This window comes from Chionomys nivalis, chromosome 5, assembly GCF_950005125.1.
Source record: "Chionomys nivalis chromosome 5, mChiNiv1.1, whole genome shotgun sequence".
Taxonomy (NCBI): Eukaryota; Metazoa; Chordata; class Mammalia; order Rodentia; family Cricetidae; genus Chionomys; species Chionomys nivalis.
In genome coordinates, this window is record NC_080090.1 from 83,155,070 (window position 1) to 83,174,822 (window position 19,753).

The window sequence follows — 19,753 nt, forward strand, 5'->3', positions numbered from 1 at the left end:
GGCGCTGCTCTGGATCCAGCCCTTGGTGCCTGGCCTCGCTTTTGACAATTACTGACCGGATAACCTTATAGTGCCTCAGTTGCTTCATCTGAAAAGGAGAAGCGATCGTGCTGGCACCAAGTTCATAGGATCATTCTAAGAAGGGCATGGGTCACATAAGGAGGACCCGGAGCTTGATCTGGAGGTAGTGCTTGTAATGGCATATTGAATGCTACCTGTTGCCATTGGTGCTGTAAAAATAATGTCAGTATCCAAATCATACCGCGGTAGCCAGACAAATTGAACTTTACACCTGGGAAAAGTTTTAAAGAAAATCAGTTTGGGCTTCCATGGACTTGATTTTCATAAGACTATTCCATTCGTGTTATTATATTCCATTGTGTGTATTATAGAAGGTAGCAAAATTATCATTATCTAAAGTCTCAATTAAGGTTCATTATGACTAACACATTAGGTCTCAGGTAGTCCGAATGTATGATATGATGGAATTGCCCTTTTATAAGCTGTCCTGTGTACTTGGTGGCACACTTGGGCTCTTATGTAACCAATGTGTGCAGCACTTAATGCCCACTTTATAGGTGTTCTCTGCGAGAGACTGGATAGTGTGAAGGAAGAAGCAATGGACCAGGAGCCGCCAGGCCTGGTTAGAAGAGAAGCTTTGTCACTTACTCACTGGGACACTAGGAGCATGCTGCCTCTCTTCCTAACACTGATGTATGGGCCAGGGCAGGGTGATTTCAGGGCAGTCTATGGCTGGATGCAAAATCTAACAAAATGAGTGATGGCAAAGGATTGAGGTGTTTAATTTTAATATTTCATGATGGCATATTTGGGGCCACATCTCTTAAGTTTTTTTTTTTTTTTAAGAACACAACCCTATACAATATACAGCTGTTTCCAGAGAAAGCTATCATCTGCCTTATACTAATCCGCTGTGCAGGTGGCTCCCATGCATGCCCCCTGGGGAACCGCTGAGTGGCCTATACGTGACACCCGCTTCTTTGGACACACTTCATGTGGTCACATCAGTCTCCTTGGCCATCCCTTGATGCGTAAGTAGCGTCTAGTATCTTACTTTGTGCCTGTCCCTTCCTCTTCAGGTTAAAGGAGTGAACTACAAGGGACTTGTGTGGGCTATGAGCTGCAGCTACACCTCAAAGCGAGAGCAGCGGCATTCACATTCCTGAGACCCTAAACCTAAGCTGGCCGGCATACACTGCTACACACTCCAGCGGTGGATGTCCAGAACCAGAAACCTGAGTCATCAAGAAGAGCATAAAATACTTCAGTATCGCTTGCTTCAGTGCAAAGCTGGGTGTGAAGCCTTTTAGAAAGATTGTCATCAAAGAACTTTCCGGAGGACTCAGCTGCTGGTCCACACCAAGCTCACTGCCGTGGGCTCCCTCCATAGCCCCAGAGGAGGATGCCGCATGCTTGAAACATCCCTATGAACGTTCTAAGGTTGCTCATACACAGAGGAGAACACACAGAGACACATAGTGTGGGGGTTTTAGAAATGAGACAGCTTCCAGTTTTTCAGTCAGGATCTGAATGGGTTTCGAATTAGAGTTCATCTTAACTTTCGTTGCGTGCCTATTGGATGTCGGCATTGTTGTAGGGGTAGTACACAGTACTCCAGAAGACCCACTGTTGACACGATTTCTGCGGTGGGTATAGCCACAAGTGTCAGAAGTGCTGCTTTGCAGGGTTGTCTTACTTTGCCCCTGCCTCAACTTCACTCCCTTCAAGTTAAAGGCTGAAGTGGAGTGGAATGGGTTGCCCTTGTAAAACTGAGCCATCTCTTGGGAGAGAAATTTCTATTATCAACTTGGGAGCCCCCACGGCACAGGGCTGGTCTCTGCCATGGCCTCAGTGCTTGAGGGGCACCTTGCTTTAGGGGGCAGCCAGACGGGGAGCTGAGCAAGAAAAGCTCCCTTTTCCTCGACAGAGGTCCCCCTTGGCCCTGAGCTGAGCACACACTTTCTCCAGGAGCCGGTATGAGCAGGACCTAGGGGCGTTTCCCCTGGACCGTAGAGGAGGGAGAGAGGAAGGACCAGGTTGGGAACTTTGCACACCGGGCACTCCCCACGCCCCAAACACACCCCAGCGCCCTCCCAGCAGAGGCAGTGCCCTGCACTTCGCATCTGAGCGGCAGCCGGCGGAGTGGGTGGTGCAGGGCAGGGGTGGTATATCCTGTCTGACGGAGGGCGGGTCCGCCAGTGCCTGCGGAGGGACGAGCCGGGGCGGAGGCGCCAGGAGCAGCAGCCGGGAGCCTTCACGCGGACCAGCGCTCTATGGCCATAGGGAGCCGCTGAGAAGAGAACACGCGCACGCACCCCGCTGCACTGCACCCCGCGCCTCTTGGCTCCCCCGGCCCGCGCCCACCGTCGCCATGAACCACTCGCCACTCAAGACCGCGCTGGCGTACGAATGCTTCCAGGACCAGGACAACTCCACGCTGGCTTTGCCCTCCGATCAAAAGATGAAGACCGGCACGTCGGGCAGGCAGCGTGTGCAGGAGCAGGTGATGATGACTGTCAAACGACAGAAGTCCAAGTCTTCGCAGTCGTCCACCCTGAGCCACTCCAACCGAGGTAAAGGCGCGCGGCGCCCACGGGATGTGCGTCCGTCCCTTTGCGCTCCTGTCTGCCCTCCTGTCTGCCGGTGGGGACTGAGCGGCAGCCTTCCCCGACGGGGTCTGCAAGGAATGACCACAGCCCAGCTCTCAGGTCATTGCCACAGGGTGGACTCGCCCGCCTCCTGCTAGCCTGCTGCTGGAGCTCGAACGTGCCGTGGGTCAGGCTGGGTAGCTCACTGGGGGACACGGTTGGGAGTGAGTCCACCCTGTGGGTCAGGAGAGCACGCTGCGCTGCGGGTCAAGATGGATAGCTCATGTAGGGGAGCATTGCTGGGAGTACTTTTCAAGAGAGACTTGAATCCAGAGGGCTCTCTTTTCCCAATCCTGCTCTGGGGGTACCAAACCCGATTATCCTGAAATGTTTGTCCTGAAGTCCCAGACCTAGCGCGCTCACGCTACCTTTCCCAGGCTTTGCAGTCACCGGAACCTTTAGCCTCCAGCTTCCACCCAGGAGCAGAGGGACAACATTCCTGGTGGAGGTGGTGTGTGCAGTGGGAAAAAAAGAGTGACTGAGTTACTGTGATCGAGTTTGGATTTAGGAGAGGCACTATGGGATGAGCAAAGAGTCAGGGACACCTCCTCCCACAACTAGTCCCTGGGGCTCCCTGCCACTTTACCTGGACTCTGGAACCAAACTGGAAAGATGCAAATCTATTAGAAGTCTATCATAGGACCAGTGTTTCTATGGTAAGGAAGAGGGTCCAGGTACCTGCCCTCTTTCTCTAATAGCTAATACAGAGCCCCCTTCTCCTGACCCAGCTTAAGTAGCAGTGTGAAACCGGAAGTGAATACGGGCTAGGGTGGCGGGAGCGGAACATTCACAGTCTCAGCTGAGCCCACTTCACCATTTTGGGCTTTCAGTCCTGTCCTCATCCCAGGGTCTGTGAGTGACAAGGTCTTAGATTAGGAGAGGCCAGGAGAAGGGCTGAAGATGGAGAGTATACCTGACAAGCTGTTAATGTAGACATTTTAGAGTAAAATTTTCATACAAAGACTTCTCAGTGAGAAATACGCCAACCTTTGGTTATCAAACATAATCAGCAAAACTATGTGTTTCTTTATTTTTATTAGCTAAACTGAGTAAAATGCTAGTAAGAGGGCACAGTGTGAACCAGTCCAGGTCAAGTAGGGCATGCTTAGTAGAGACTTAGGAGACAGTGAGGGGCAGGGGTGAGCGACAAAGTAGATGGACTCGCCAGTTCTCCAGTGTGCCCACAGGCCCAAACTCTCTGCCCCGGGCATGTGTTCTTTCCTCTCTGTTCCCTGGCGAACTCTTTGTAGCGCTAAGGGAGAGAAAATGGCTGTCAGCTGACTCTGCCACCTCCCACACCAAAAGGCTTTGCTGTTCTGGGTGCCCTTTGCCCTTGTCTGGGCTCCTGGCTCCTGCCCTACAGATGTGCACTCCCGGGCCTCTCTCCCCTTTTATTTAGTGCCTTTGTCATTGCTTACCAGCTTCATTTGAAAGCAGGTTTGGAGTGACAAAGGGCTTCATCCAGCCACAGCCCAGGGCACAGCTTAAGGCCACCCACTCTCCCTTGGCACATGCTTAACCTTGCCCCTTTCCACCCAGCTCCACCAGCTTCAACTCCTGGCCCATAGGGCCAGGAACATGTCAAACTGGGTGCGTGGCCCATCGTCCCTTCTCCCTATCAGGATGAACCCTGTTGTCTCAGAATGCTGCTTCTAGCTTTGATTTTTGTGGGTAACCATCAGATGGTGTCTCTACCAAAGGTCCCCCAAGGGGATTCAGCCAGGCACAGGCTTAGGGCTGACTCTGATGCCTCCTAATGCATACTTGTCCGGTAGCTCGCCTGAGACTGGCCCTGTAGGTGTGTCTCCTCTAACCTCAGCCTCTGGGGAGGTTCCCAAAGGGGGCCAGTTTTCCCAGCTGGAATAGGCGGTTGGGGCACTTGAACCTGGTGTGTCTGGTTTGTCTGGCTTTGTTTTCATCAGATTTCTCCGTCCTCTTCAGCCGAAACGCCCAAGCATTCTGTATTTGCTTCGTGGGTCACTCTGCTCTCTCTTTCTCCTGGTGATTTCCATGCCAGGAGCCCTGCTTTCCATCCTGGCAGAGACCAGTTGGCAGCCATGGAAGTCCTCTTCCCCTGGACACTTGACTTCTCAGATAGTCTACTTCTGGAACAAAGCCATGGTTTCAATGGGTCTTGAGCTCCTGGCCTCATATCCAGGGAGACTCTGGTTAGAAACCAGCTCTAAAGAAGGCTGCCCCGCCCAAAGGGTTACTTGGCAGAATAGCCACTTGCTCCTTGTGCCCCTGGTGAACAATCAGGGACATTTACCCACAGCCCTGGTCAGACCCTTTTCCACCAGGTCCACTGCTGTCACCTTGGGTTTTTTTTTTGAATGGGGGATTGAGCTGTTATGGGCTGGAGAAGGAATCTGGCACTATTTAAAGCCATATCTCTACTTGTTCCCTCTTGATTCATGGGAGATGAGGTTCTTCAGCTTGGTCATGAAGTCCCCAGGAGGGCTGGAGATTATGCAGAGGGAGGTAGCTATCTACCAGTTGGAACTGGCCTTGAAATTGCTTTCCTGTGCTCTCTTCAGGTGTTTTCTTCCTGACTGTGTGGGAAATAAGCAAATTGTGGTGGGATGGGGGAGGGTCGGGATGTCAAACCTGCTCAGCAAGAGGTCTTTGCTAGGGGTTATTGACATCCCTAAGGGTGGGGGAAGCCCCCTGGTTGTTGACAGTGATCTTTGCTATGAGGGTGAAGGACTGTCAATCAGTTATGCCTTCCAGACTTATACAACTCATCTGGAATCTCTTCGTACAGCTTACCCCACATCTCATTTGATTCAAGAGCAACACCAGACATACAGGGCACACACAAAGTTCCATAAAAGAGGCCCCCCTCTACTGCTTCTCCCAAAGAATCCAGCACGGCCAGCATTTGATGTTGCCTACTTAGCTGTCTGTGATTCTAAATTCCCAACTTGGGCCAGAAGTTCTCCCTTCTCGGAAGTGGTATTTCCCACTGAAACACAGAGTCTTTATTCCCTGTGCTCAGAAATTGGAGTTTGACTGGACTTGTGGGGGTGCCTGCTCTGCTTACAAGCTTCCTGCCAGCTCCTCTGAGCTATGAAAGGGCAGCCTTGGGCAGCCCTGCCTTTGGTGACTTGCATGTTTGTATTTGTCTGTATCTCAGCACGATCCTCTGCCCGAGGAAAACTCTGCTCATTCCTCTCTCGAAAGTTATCCTTCCCTGGCCACGGACCGTGCGCCGACATCACGGCAGGGTTGTTTTCTTGGGCGCTAAGTGGAGCTGAGAGATGTGTAAAGGGCATTTGTGTTTAAGCTTGTTCCGGAGGCAAAACATGCTAATTAAACTTCAAATGAACTAATTCTGTTTCTTTACCATTCTTGGCTTGAAGTCGGGGTTTTAGCCAGTATTTCTGTTGACCTGTTACAACACATGCAAAAATGTGGCCTATCTCAGGGTGTTTTGTAGCAAACACTGCTTGTTTCCCTGGATCCCGTCCTCTCCCATCATCGGCAGAGTTTGTAAAAATATCTTGAAAGGTAGACTGAGGGAGAAGTGACCACTCTGCCAGGTAACCTGCTTGGTGGGCTGCCCTCCTCAATTGTAAATACTAATGTGTCATTTAATCTGGGTTTTAAAAACTGAAAAGTGCTTCTGTGAAGGGATATGACTTCTAGAAGGTGTATGATGCTTGACCGTAATAACATGGAAGGATGTCAGATATCCTTATTGATATTCTTTGTAGGTTTGTGTTATATACATGTACATACATTCTTCACATGGATATACATATTGTAGACATACAGTTACTCTATACCCAAAGACACACACAATTACATATATACACATGCTCTGACATACATGAATATACACACATATACCCGCTTATATGCACATGTGACACATGCTCATACACAATACAATATACATGTGCATATGCATACAAACACCACACTCATGAATATACACTTGCTTGCATACATTTAGTTCATGCACGTATGTATATGTGCAGATATTTTACATTACCAATATATTTCCACACATGAATACACACATTTGCCATATACATCTGTCCACAGAGACACACACAATACATCCTGTGCATGCACATGCACTGATACACACATAGCACATAGTCTAGGCATGTACACTCACCACACCTTGCAGCTTGAACTGTGGCAGGAATCCAGCTTGGCTATTACTGTTCTCTACTATGCTGTCTTGGGCAAGTCACTGCCTTTCTCTGGGTCTCTGCAGCTGTTAGGAATTGGGTAAGATCATATCGAAAGTGCTTTGTGCCCTTTGCAGCTCGATTTACGAATCCCTCCCTCTGGAAAGGCTTTGCCCAAACTCTTTGCAGCTGTCCTGCTCCCAAGGCCTCCTACTTGTCCTGTCTCCCTTGCAAATATCCCAGCTAGCATACAAAGGTAAAGTTCTCATCCGCTAATCTCAAACTTGGCTGCTGGCTGGAATGACCTGGGAATTTTTACAAAAACAGGTACCTAGGTCCTGCTGAGATTCTGATTGAGTCAGTAGGGAGGGTGACACAGGAAGTGGTACTCTAAACCCTCAGCTCATTCTACTGTGTAGCAAAGTTTGGAACTGTGATCCCGATCCCCACCCTTCACTCCGTCAAACCAGCATGAGGATTGTAGTACTGGACATGCTTCCCTAATGGAGTGGCTGCTAGTGACGGACTCTACTCCTGACCACAGATGGGGTCCCCTCTGGTCCCTGCCTACTCTCACCCACCATCCTGCCTATGCCGGGTCTGTTTCCACAGAAAGCTCACATGCTCCACCCATGTGTGGGTTCGCTAGTGGCCACACAGATACCATCGGAAAGAGCAGGCTCTGTCAGAGCTGGCCTTAACCATTGCTAGGCAGAGCCTGCAGGAACCCTATGAGGCTGAGGAGAGGGTTCCTAGTGAAGGGAGCGTAATGTACTTTGGCCTTTCTGTTGCGTGCGTAGCCCAGGAAAAGGCCAAGAACCACAGCAGAGTGCTTGATGAGGTTTTATTGAGTTGTTTGTCCTTTTGGGGATGCTGGGAGCTCCAAAGAAGGAGAAGAAGCAGTTGGCAGTGTCTCCTGTGACCAGGCAGATGCTTAGGAAGCAGGCTAGCCCAAGTCCTACTGGGACACTTGACCATCCATTCTCACAGTTCATTCCTCCCTGGCTCTGAGAGGGTGGTGTCCTGCGCTTGCAGATGCATCATTGTCTCATTTAAATTTTTGTGTGTCCCTAGCTGTGGGTACCATAGATGAAGAGAGCTCGGGGGGCGGGGGGAGGTGGCTTTTTAAAGGTGAAAGACTGTAGGCTTCTTTTTTGAGATCTGTCTATTGAGGAACAGGTGAACTTGATTCAGGTATAGAAGAAGCAAGAAGACACATCAGCCTAGAAATAATAGACTTCCAGAGAAACTTCCCTCCGACAAGTCCAGCTTATCAAAGCAGAGCGATTTAGGAGAAGGGAAGCAGAGGAGTTTCAGGTGTCCTCTGCCCCTGAGGGCTGCCTGTTGTTTAGGCGAACTGTGTCCCCAGGTCCTTTTTGATGTAGAAGCTAGACCTGGGGTTGGGGGTTACATGAATCTAGTTCAAGTACAAAGTCCCTTGCTTAGGGAGCTCCCAGTTTTCTGGGAAAAGGGTATACAGAGGTGCATGGGTGCCCGCGCACACACACACACACACACACACACACACACACACTCACACTTGTACAGGCTCCACACTCCAGGAAACATACCAGCCAGAATAGATAGAGCAAGCACAGCCATTGGACCCAGGGCTAATGGGATTGGGATGAAGGTTTGGGATGAAGAGGTGGGTGAGATCTGTAGCTAAGTTTTCGCACAGGATATTGAGTGCAGAGAGGGGGTTGGCTCAAGAAGAGAAAGAGTACTTCAAGTGCAGGGTGTGTGTGACCTGTTTGAGAGCTTGCAAGTGGAGAAGAATGAGCTGCCCCTCCTATGTGAACCTGCCTTCCAAAGATTGCCCACATGACACAGGGCACAGAAGGGAAGATGGTCACGGGACAACTGTCCTCAGTACAGAAGACTGATATGGCTTCACCTAAAATTCTACATGACATGGACTGAGACAAGCAACTCACACTGCTTGTAGAACAGGAAAATTCCTCGATGTTCTAAGGTGTTGGGGTTCTGCGTACAGGCAGATGTGTCCCCATGGTGCCCATGTTGAGAGGGCTGCCAGCTTCACTGAGAAAGCCACCATCATTTTTGCTCGTGGTAAATGCACCTTTGTAGAGAACAGTGGGAAGGCAGACGCCTGTCAGGAAGAAAAATATGATTCTGAGGGGTGAACCGATGTTCAGCCTTTCCCTTCACTCCCAGGGCAGAGAATCCTTCTCAAGGAGGTGGGCTTGAACAACTGTAATTTCATGCAACCCCCTCTCTTAGTCCAATTAGCACTATCCTCCAAGAACCTTTGGGATAGAGGAGGTCCTGACTAATAGAATTCTAAGACTCTAATTCCATTTGGCATTAAATGGAGGTGTTGAGCCCCTAGAGAGCAGAGTACCTTTCCCATGGGACTGGACAGGAAAGAAAAGTGGTACCAAAGTATCCTGCTCAGGTCAACTAGGCCAAACCACAACTAGAGCAGTGCCTAGGACAGAATCCCTGGGAAAGAGGAGCTTTCTATAGTGCCCGGAGTGCCCAGTAGCAGAAAGAGTAGAGGCACGACTAGAAATGAAACAGATGCAAGTAAAGCTAGCCCAGAAAGGCTTCAAGTACATCTAGCCCAGAAAGGCTTCCTAGGAGTGAGTCTGGGAGAAGTAGAGAGACCAGGTGGAGAGCGAGCTATCATGGTTACACTGTCAGGGAGTTCCATGTTCTTGCTGTTGAATGTGATTTACCATCCAGACACTCTGGGGTCAGGAGAGAGGCAGTGGTTTCTGTGTGTGAGCAGCAGTGTCACAGAGAACGCTCACCTCTCCTTCTGACTGCTGCTAGGTGTGATCCCAAATGTGTCACATCTCTGGATTCCTCTCCACCTTCGCAGTCCCTGCAGCAGAGCGTATACCTTCTGCCAGAAAAGCTGTGCTGGCTGGCATCATGGCTGCCCCACTCTCCCGGGGAGCCAAGCAGCTCCCTAATTGCAGATAGGGTTTGGAGAATACCTTCAGAAGTTGCCTGGAAGGAACCAACCGAGGGGGAATTACAGCTCAGAGATGTTTTCGCCTGAGTCACCGTGAGACATGGGGACTAGCTCTGGGAATTATAGAGCCTTGCATTCTCTGCTTCCTTCTGTCCACGTGTCCATGTGTCCACGTCTGCCTCCGTGGCACAGTTCCTACTTCGCCTGGAGAACATATAAGAGGGCAGTCAGGCTGGTGAAGGGCGTGAGAAGGGGAGATGCTTATATGACCTGTGGGCGTCAGGTCATGCTGGTAGATTCCCTCCCGCGGGGGTGGAGGCCCAGGTGGGAGCCCCCAGGAGATGGTTCTTAAAGTAGGAGGCCTCCCTGGGGCTTTGTTGAAGTATCTGTCACCACCCCAGAGTTTCCATCTGGAAGTAGCTGGCTGACCCATACCTGCCCTTTGGGGAGAAATGCCTGCTCAAGAGATGAGAGCCAAGCAGACGCTGGCCTGCCAAACTTTAGAAGAGATGATGGACCTGGGCTGGATCAAGGCGGGTGAGACCTGGATGTCAGCTCCTTGGAGTCCTGATGGTATTTATGCCTGGCTCTGGCCCTTTCTCTGGTAACCGAGTGCACAGGATTCTCCCTTTCATGTTCCCTATGAAAACACAGTCTATCCAGAAGAGCAGCTGCAGTTTGGACAGGGTCAGGAGCCAACTTGCTGTAGCCACAAAGGGCTGGGAGTCAGTTGGAGGTTCTGTGGATCAGGCAGCATCTGAGGACTTCATTTTTAGGGAAAGGCCTGGACCTGGGCCCTATGGGGTAGAATTCTGGGGTTCTATGGCTGGAAAAGCCCCTGAAATGACCCTGGGGCAGGAGGCAGAGGAGGCCAGTGAGTCTTACTTTCTTGCCCTTCTTCCCTTGAAGCTGAACTTTTATCTTAGAGAAGGTTTTCGGGATGCCGCTATAACCACAGAGCTCCAGGAGTGTATGGACCATTTAGGACACAGAGAAACTGCTTCTTACAGAAAAAGAAGCTGAGGCCCAGGGAAAACCTGAGGGCCAGGCCAGGACCAATTTCAGCAGTTAGGCTGCTGGAGCAAAATGTGATTGCCACAGTCAATATCCCTAAGTCCTGTTCACTCTCCAAGATGAGGAAGGGGAATCAAGGAAATGTCCTTTGTTATGGGTCTGAAACTGGACAGAGAAGATGGCCCTAAGCAGGATGCTGGCCTGATTCTGAAATACCTATCTTGTTCTTGTTCCCAAGGCAGACAATTGGTTCCCAGAAAGTGACCTAGAGCTGTGTGGGTGTGGCCAAAGTCTAAGGGCTAATGGATTCAAGGGACATCAAGGTCCAGACCCCTCCCCCTTAGACAGGATTTCTGATGGGGGATTCCAAGTATCACTTTAGACAATGGGGTGCACACCCTTCACATCCGTGTCAGAAAGTTCTGCCTGCTCACCCAGAGGACACATTAGGTGAGAGTAAGCAAGCCTTGCTATGGATATACAGGCCAGAGAACCATGACTGAGCTTTCATAGAATTTTTAATATAAGCCAAAGAAATACAGACACTAGGTAGCACATGACTTGAAGTAAAAGGACAGGATATATATATATATATATATATATATATATACATATACATATACATATACATATATATATATATATATATATCAGAGACTAGAGAAATTATCTTGATCAGAGCTGGTCAGTAAGGGGTTCTTGAAGGAGATGAGGTCTTGAGCCTGGCTTTGAAAGATGGGTTGAATATGATAACTGTAGCCCAGAAGAGAAGACAAGAGTCAGCATAGAGAATGACATGTCACAGCGAGCAGTGTTTCATGACATTAGGATCTCAAACAGGCATACTTGCATGAAGTTTGGGTTGTGTTGTAGGCCTGCCCACTCCCTGCCATTCTGTGAAAGAAAGAAGGAAGATCCATCCCTGCCACGAACCTCAAATCCAGCCTGCTTTTTGTAATTCAAAGCCACTTTGCCGCTAATAACCCTAATGACACTCTGTCCTCCCTCAGAGCCTGTCATTTGTGGATCTCCAAGCACTGTGAAAACATTAATTAATCCTCACTGGGCCTTTGAGGTTGATCTTTGCTCCCCCTTTACCAGCGGGAGGACCTCAGAGAAGGAAGGGGCAGGTTACCTGATCACCTGTGGGGCTGAGCTCAGGGGGGAAGTCGCAGTCCTGACAGGAGCGGACTGAAAGAGTGTGCACTACTGTGTGGCTCTGGACCTGGGATGTCGAGACCCTGCCTTCCTCCCCCGAATGGGAAGCTCATCTTTGTTGAACACGAACTGGGACTGATGATTCCCTGTGCTGGAACTGCCGTTCTGCAAGGCTCTCCAGGCCCGTTCCTGAACTGTAGGTCTCAATATCTTCCAAGGGATCTAAGAGCCGTCTTTGTGGCAGTTTGGTGGCTTATTGCTGGGCCCTGGTTATGGAGGATGTGGAGAGAGATGGTCTTGGCCAGTAGATGACTAGCCATTCTCCACCCTTCCCCAGGAACTCACACTGCTTCTGTCCATGGAGACGGTGATCCTAGACATGGGTGATAGCGTGGGAGCAGGGAGGGTGAAGATGATGGTCATCCTTGCCCTAACTCCCTACTCTGCCCTCCAGGTTCCATGTATGACGGGCTGGCTGACAACTACAACAACTACGGGACCACAAGCAGAAGCAGCTACTTCTCCAAGTTCCAGGCGGGGAACGGCTCATGGGGATATCCGGTAAGGAACTGCTTCCATTAGGAAAGATCTAGAATATCTGCTAGCACAGTCTGGGGTTCCTGATGCAGAAAGCTTTCACCGGTTGCTCAGAAAGAGAAACGCAAACTTCAGTCAGTAAATGAGGGCTGTAGGTCTGACCATGGCTATTAGGTTGGCCATTGCCTCACAGGGAACTCTGCGCAGTCTCCTTTGATGCTGACTGGGGATTTCTGGGTATCTCAAGTGAGAAAATTTGAGGAAAAGCATTTTACAAGTCTGCTTACCAATTTTTCTGATTTTGATCAAGGGAATGTGAAAAGTCTGAATCCTGGAGGTTCTTTGTACACAGAGGTTTTCTTTTAGGGAAATCATAAAGTATTTTCCCTCTTCGTGTGTACTGATGGTCAAAGAAGGATCCAGAAGGTCCCCTGAGACCAGGAGATCATGTCCATTGCAGCAACTTTTGACAAGGCTGCCTTGGCTTGCAATCGAGCTCTGCTTGATTTTACTACTCAGAGATGTTTGGGTTCAAACTCAGGCCCTGTCACTCACTGAGCATGTATCTTTGGGTTTCCACTTCCGGGTCCCAAGTTCATCACAAACAAAGTGGATATAACAAAGTCCTCTTGGGTTATTGTCAAGAATAAATGAACTAATATACATAAAAAGCAGATTACGATTTGTAAGGTTTAAAAAAATTAATGTGGGTGGAGATAATTCTAGATCCTTTAATCCGGTTCTGGCCGTCTTCCTCAACACCCTCCACCCACCTGCCCGTTTGCTGAGCAGAGACCTGCGGGACCGGGCTCTGTATATAGCACTACACAGGTGCTCAGGGTAAACCAGACGAAGCAGTACTTACCCGACCTTTTCCTAAACCGGGGACACTGGTAGCCAAGGCGTCCCAGAGTCCTCAAATTCCATGACCTCTGTGTTTACTTTTGCTAGTTTCACCTCTAACCTGCATTGCTCTCAGAAAGTCTTATGTGCGACTCAGGGATTAAAAAATGTGCCTCCACGCAAAGCCGTGGTTGCGTCCTCTGGGGGTTCCAGGATCAGCAGCATCTTGTTTTGAACAGATGATCACAGATGTCGCTACAAGTTGCTGAAGATCCTGGGGTCCTGTGCAAAGAAGGGGGGGGTTGGGGATGTAATGTTCCTTCATTGTGGCTTGTTTCCCTTCTTCGTCGGTTTTGCTGCGGCTGACTGTGAAGGATGTACCTTCCATGAATGTTGTAAGCTGGAGACGAAAGAACGACTCAGTCTGCTACAAATTCTCATCCTTCTTAGGGGGGCAGGGCATCCATTGTTGCTCTCAGTACAGCGTAAATTTAGTTGATCAAACCACATAAGCTTACAGAACACTCATAGATGTGAAATGGCTTTAACACAAAAGATGATGTCCACATAGATTCAGAAGAGAGGGATTAGCTAAAACCCCCAGAAGGTTAACAACTGGATCTACTGATCCAAGTGGATGATGCTAACATTATACATGTTCGTGATCACGCTAACAATATACGTGTTCCGTGTTCCCAGGCCAGAGCTTAGAGGTTTCTGAGCTGTTTCTACTCTCTTCTATGACTCTTGATAAAACTTGTAACCATTCTGGGCAACAGTTTTCTCCTCCCTAAAATGAGACTGATGGTACCAGTTTTTCTACTTCATTCACATGTTGATATCATGCTACATTAACTATGTTATCAAACGGAGAGTGTAACCATGGAAACGAGTGAGGAGGTGTTTCTAAAATACCTCATGAGGCTTGTGCCTTTCTAGCATCTTCTTCTAGATAATTAATCCTTAGTTACCTCTCTTGCCTTTTAATGCTCACAAACAGCCCACACCTCCTTGTGCCCGCTTTCTGACAACCACTGAAAATCCCTTTCCTACCCCGCGCCCTAAGGCCCATCCCTCTTCACTCCTTTTGCTGGCAATGCTGCAGACATGACTCATGACAGGGTAGCTGCTGAGGCTTGTCCCGTCTCCTCTCAGTTCAGGAGAGGCTATGGGAACAGGGAAGAGCTGCGCACACACGAGGATTTGGCGGAGGGAGGGCAGAGCGGAAAGGAAGTAGAATAATTGATATTGGAGTCAGACATATAATCAGCTGAGCACTGAGGAAAACGAAATGGGGTCCGGATTGAGAGAGAAGGAGAGTGGGAGAAACGGTAGCAACGATCTGCAGTGTGAGGTAACCCCATCCCTGTGGGACTTTCCCGTGGTTGGTACAACTAGTGTGGAATGTTGTGTTTCCCACCCTCTGGTGAAACCAATATGGCAGCCCAAGGCAGGGACTACAGGAGGAGGGTGTGGCTCGTCTGCATGAGCCTCGTCAGCATTTTCCCAGGAGTTTCTATGAGCTGGTTAAGGACCATTTCCTACAGATGTGTTCTGTTCATTCACTCAGTCAGCCAGCTGGCATGTAGCAAAGGCTGGGCACGGCATCACGTGAAGCATACTGTGGATGAAACGGCAAAGATTCCCTTCGCCCTCAGTGAACTTCTAGTCAAGCAAGGAGAAGCGAAGATCAACAGAAATAGAATACAGATAATCTCTGGACTTCTGTTTCTGTCCTGGAGAACCACACCAACACCCTGCTCAAATGTTTCGGGAGCCTTAAGTTTTTTAAAAGGCGCTACTTTGAGTGTGTTTTAGAAGCTCTATGGCTTCTTTCTGAAGATGGCTGGTGTTATAGTAGAAGCAGCAATGCCCACTTCGAGCACTTCATTTCTCAGAGTTGGTTCCAGTCCCAAATATCACACCATTCTCAAGTTCCAAGACTTTCCCACTAGTGAGTAAACATTTTCTTAAAGTAGAGAGGGATTCCACAGGCAATTCTAAAAGAAAACTAAAAGACTGGTCCAAAGGAAACCATTTGCCTCAGCATCCGTCTTCTGACTGTGGGTCCCTCTTCAGAGACAAGAATTTTCTGGAAGACAGCCTTAGAGCCCCAGAGTCCTCCAGGCCTCCAGAAGAGGGGGGGATCTGTGCCACGGGGCAGTGTCCCCACCCCTGACACCTCAGGTGGGCTGTTGCTGTCCCAGGTCTCTGAGTCAGAGCAGTGGACTTTGCATTTTACAGTTGAGGAAACTCAAGCCCAGAGTGGATGAATTACTCACTGAAGGTGTCACGGATGTTTACTAGGATGGCGGCCTAGATCCCTGACCTACGGCCTGCTAGCCTGGGAGCTTTGCTTCCCTTACCCTAGGTGCTTATACTCTTTGTGGCAATCACTGGGTCAGTCTCCACAAACCTCTGCATTTGAGGAACTCACAAGAGATCCCCAAATCCGAATCCTTCAGTGCCTCTTCCCCTGTCTTCTAGCCAAGCCCTCTCTCCTTGAGGGAGTCTAATGCCAAGAGGAGAAGGAAGGGAAAAGGCATATTTTCTCTGCCTAGACTCAAACTCTGGTTACTTGGCAATACTTATTAAATGGGGGGGGGCAAATAGTAAGCCTTGGGGTAAAATACAGCAAACAAATGGTTTGGGACATAATTGTAATGAAAAAAATTTAAATCTGAGATTCAAACACAGCTATGTGTCCTGTGTCCTCAGGTCTGGTACCCTAGGTTGTTCCTGCATTGAAATAAGTCTCCATTAAGAGCTCCTCTACTGGACTCTGATCCCAAGCAGAGCGATGCCAGGCTGCAGCTGTTATGAATTGGGAAAAGGAAGCCTTTGGCCCCTCTCAGTTGTCGGTACAGTGGGTGACTTGACTATCCTCCTGTGGGTCAGGCGGACCAGGGTGAAAAGAATAGAGAACCGAGGCTATTTGGAGAGCACAGATACTCTGTTTTAAAGCTGTGCACAGTCACTATCCTATGGGTCTGTACCGGGTGCAGCTAGAGTTTTTCTTGTTCTGGTGGAAGCTTCACCTCAGCCTCTGACATCTATAGACCCAAAGAGGTTGGGGGTGTTCTGATGGAAGCTTCACGCCAGTCCCTGGCATCCATAGACTCAAAGAATCTGGAATGTTCTATCAAAGCTCCATCCCAAGTCCCCTCCCCAATCTCTCTCCAAACCCTGAAGCATCTCAGAAAGCCGGCCAAATGATGACCTCTTCCCCCAGAGATGCTCCCTCCCACAGGGTACTTAAACTGCCTCCTAGTTTTCTGGTCTTCCTTTCTCATCTCCTCTCAGAGGGGCTGGAAATCCATCCAGGAGCATTGTATCTGTTAAACCTGGAGTTTTCCTAATTCATTTTGATTTGGTCTGATTTGGATTACTGCGTCAGTGGAGAGGCTTATCAGGGTGCCGAAACTTTTCATTTCTATGTTTAAAGCAAGAAACACATCATGAGCATTGAGTTATTTTGAGAGTTTATCGGGTAACATGACCTTTGGATCTGCATTGATCTTGCTCATCCTCCCCAGGATCTGATCTGTAGGGGTGAGAAGTCATGTTGATAACACCAGCCAGGGGTTCTGAAAACAGGGTGAACCATGCTGGCTGCCATATTCAATCACAGACATGCTCAGTTAAATCCAGCTTGGCAGTCCTGAGGTGGAATCTCCAGGAACATAAGGAGAGAGACCCCTGTCTCTGTCCTGGATCTTTCTCCTTGCCGCTTCATGTTTATTCACAGAGTCTTGTGGACTGTGAGAGTTTCCCCTGCAAGAGAACCAAGTCTGTTCACTCTGGGGCCAAAGCAGCTGGTGGGAGCCCCTGGTACAGATGGGAGGACGGTAGCTGTATTAGACTTTTGCAGGAAGTAGCAAATCCAAGCACAGTGCTCTCTGGGTCGGTGGTTCCTCTTCTGTCAGAGTTACACTGTGGATTATGCAAAGGACTGGGTTGTGGACCACACAGTGCAGAGGTTGACAGGGAAGCATGGCAGAGCCCTTTGTCCCGAGAGCAGTAAAAAGAGGCTTCCCTTACTAATCCACAGTTAACGGAGGCTGTGCCCCAAGATAACATGATGGAGGGGAACAAGCTGCAGGCTTGGCTCCGGAACTTCAGCCCACATTCTGGCTCTCCACTTGGTTATTTGTGTGACTTCAGACATGTTCTTAATCTGCCTGAGCCTCCGTCTCTGAATGGGGGAAATCTCTTTCCCAGAGCAGTAAGGGCTACGTATACAACACTTCCAATACAGCAGTTGGAGGCCTGGATTCTACTCTTAATGGGACAGCGACAAGGTGAGGGACCTGAAGAAGCATTCGTTTTCCAACTCAGAATGAAAATCTTTGATTAGCTCTTTGCCAAAGGCTATCATGGGGCTCTATGGAGCTTGAGAACTCACTGGTGAGTCTGAACCGCAGGGCTGAAGCCACACCTGGGTGGGTGGCCCTCTGGTTGGACTCCTTGCAGATCCTCTAGCCCAGAGACTCTGCTTCAACCTTTCAGGTGAGGGAAGGCTTTGTACTTCCTTCCTGCTCTCATGTGAGCTTCTCTTCCCACCAGGAAAATGGAAGTTACTTAACTCTTGCAACACCTAGGAGACATGAGTAACTACACTAACTCAGAGTTCTGACCCCTCATCTCCCCACCTCCTCTTCCCAACCCTGAGTGCCACTCTCCAGGTGTGCGAGCTGGGATCCTCTGGCCGTGCCTGCTGGCCTCTGTCTCTTCTTGCAAAGCCCAGGTGAGTCTTCAGAGTAGACTCTGGCTCTGGCTCCCAAGCAGGCATGGCTCCTGCTCTAGAAAGGAGCGATTGATGTGTTTGCCAACTCAGTGTCCCTTCTGCCAGCCCGTGACTCACTCCCACCCAGCCTTGGGAGATAGGAGGGTCCCACCAAGGCCCCAGGCTATCACCCAACAAGAAGAGACAATGATCCTACTTGCCAAGGGACAGAATGTGCCACAGAGAGAAGGAGGAGGGAAATGAGAGAGTTGACGGGTGGCTCAGGAGGGGATACCCTTCCCGATAGATGTGGCATGTCTCTGCCAACTAATCACTGCTTTGGGGATGCTCCTGGCACTTCCACTGTGGAACTTCACCTGTGACAAACGTCCACGTCTAAGGAGTCCCTGCACGGGCACTCCTTGACAAGCCATAGTCCGTCAGAGTGGTTTTGCTTATACCTGAGAAGTTTCTAGGTTGGGCAGCTTCCTTTTTATGTGTCTCCCTCCATAGCTGACTTAGCTTTCCTGAGTAGCTTGTATACTTGCCAGATGATAACCTCTCAAGGGGAAGAGAAGTGGAGGGTGCTCGCTATGCAGGCCCCATGGTACCACAGAGGGAGGAGGACATGACTGTGGTATATAAATGTGAATGACATCCCTGAGTATGAGCTTCAGATGGGGGACCAGAGAGGCCTGTAGGAGATGCTAAATGTTGAACTGGGTGAACAGAGAGGAGAAGACAGAGAACACAGCCAGGCCCCAAGGCTAGGACTGGGGAGTGAGAGTACGGCTCTGGCCATCCCGAAAGAATGGACCACACCAGGCAGCAGCTTGCAAGCTGCCATTTCTGGAGAGGTCTTACAAGCAACCTGGCTTCCTGCAGCCAATCACTGAGGGCCAGAACTCACACTGCCCCTCAAAATGGATTGAGCATATCCACCTGCCCCTTCCCCATCCTCTCTCTGGTCCCCATGAGAGACTGAGGGATAGGTGGAGAGGGAAGACCGGGTGTAGAGTTAGCCCAGGGCGTGGCCAGCAGCAAATCCCCAGAAAAGAATGTTACTGTCTTCTGGGACAGCAAAGCCAATTCCAACTTGATGGGTCAGCTGTGGTTTCCGTTCAGTTAATGCAGAGCTCAGAGTTGGTGGCCAAACGGGAAGAACCAAGGCTCAGACTGATTCATTTAGGGCTCAATTCCTTCCTTCCTGATAGGGATTAGGGGGTGCATGATAAAGCTCCCCCTTTCTTTTTTTAAGAAGGAAGCTACCAGAATAGGTAGCCGCTCATCCTCATCTCCCCCCTCACATCTTCTAAGTACAGCCTCCAAAACTTTGGAGGGCAGCTGTGAAGAATCAAGAATAATTTTAAATATCTTTAGTTTTCCCCAGAATCGATTAAGAGAGTTTGGTTTGGGGCCCTTTGGGGAGGGGGAGGGAGGCTAACAAAAAGCCATCTTCTTAACCAACAAGTCTTTAAAGTCCTCACACTGTGGTTAAAAACAAAGACCAGATGAAACAACTGCCTAAGAAGGGACATAATTAAAAGCTAAATTCCACAGCGCATACTGACTTCAACCTCCCTAGGCCTCAGTTTCCTGGTCTGTAAAGGGAAGCTGTGGGGCAGGAAGCAGGTGACTGCCAAGCCTTCTCCGCTGGAGTCATAGGGTTTGGGGGATGTCGTCCTAAGGTTCTGGATTCTAACAAGCAGGAACGTGTAAG

At 49.5% G+C, this 19,753-nt stretch overlaps 1 protein-coding gene across 1 annotated transcript in view; it reads left to right on the forward strand.

The window, feature by feature from the left end:
* Positions 1-2,392: 2,392 nt before the first annotated feature.
* The window catches only part of Pkp1 (plakophilin 1), a 42,221-nt gene continuing 24,860 nt past the window's right edge, over positions 2,393-19,753 (forward strand). The window contains exons 1-2 of the mRNA XM_057770567.1: positions 2,393-2,594; positions 12,382-12,488. Coding sequence (XP_057626550.1) covers positions 2,393-2,594; positions 12,382-12,488 — 309 coding nt within the window. The remainder of the gene's footprint in view (positions 2,595-12,381; positions 12,489-19,753) is intronic.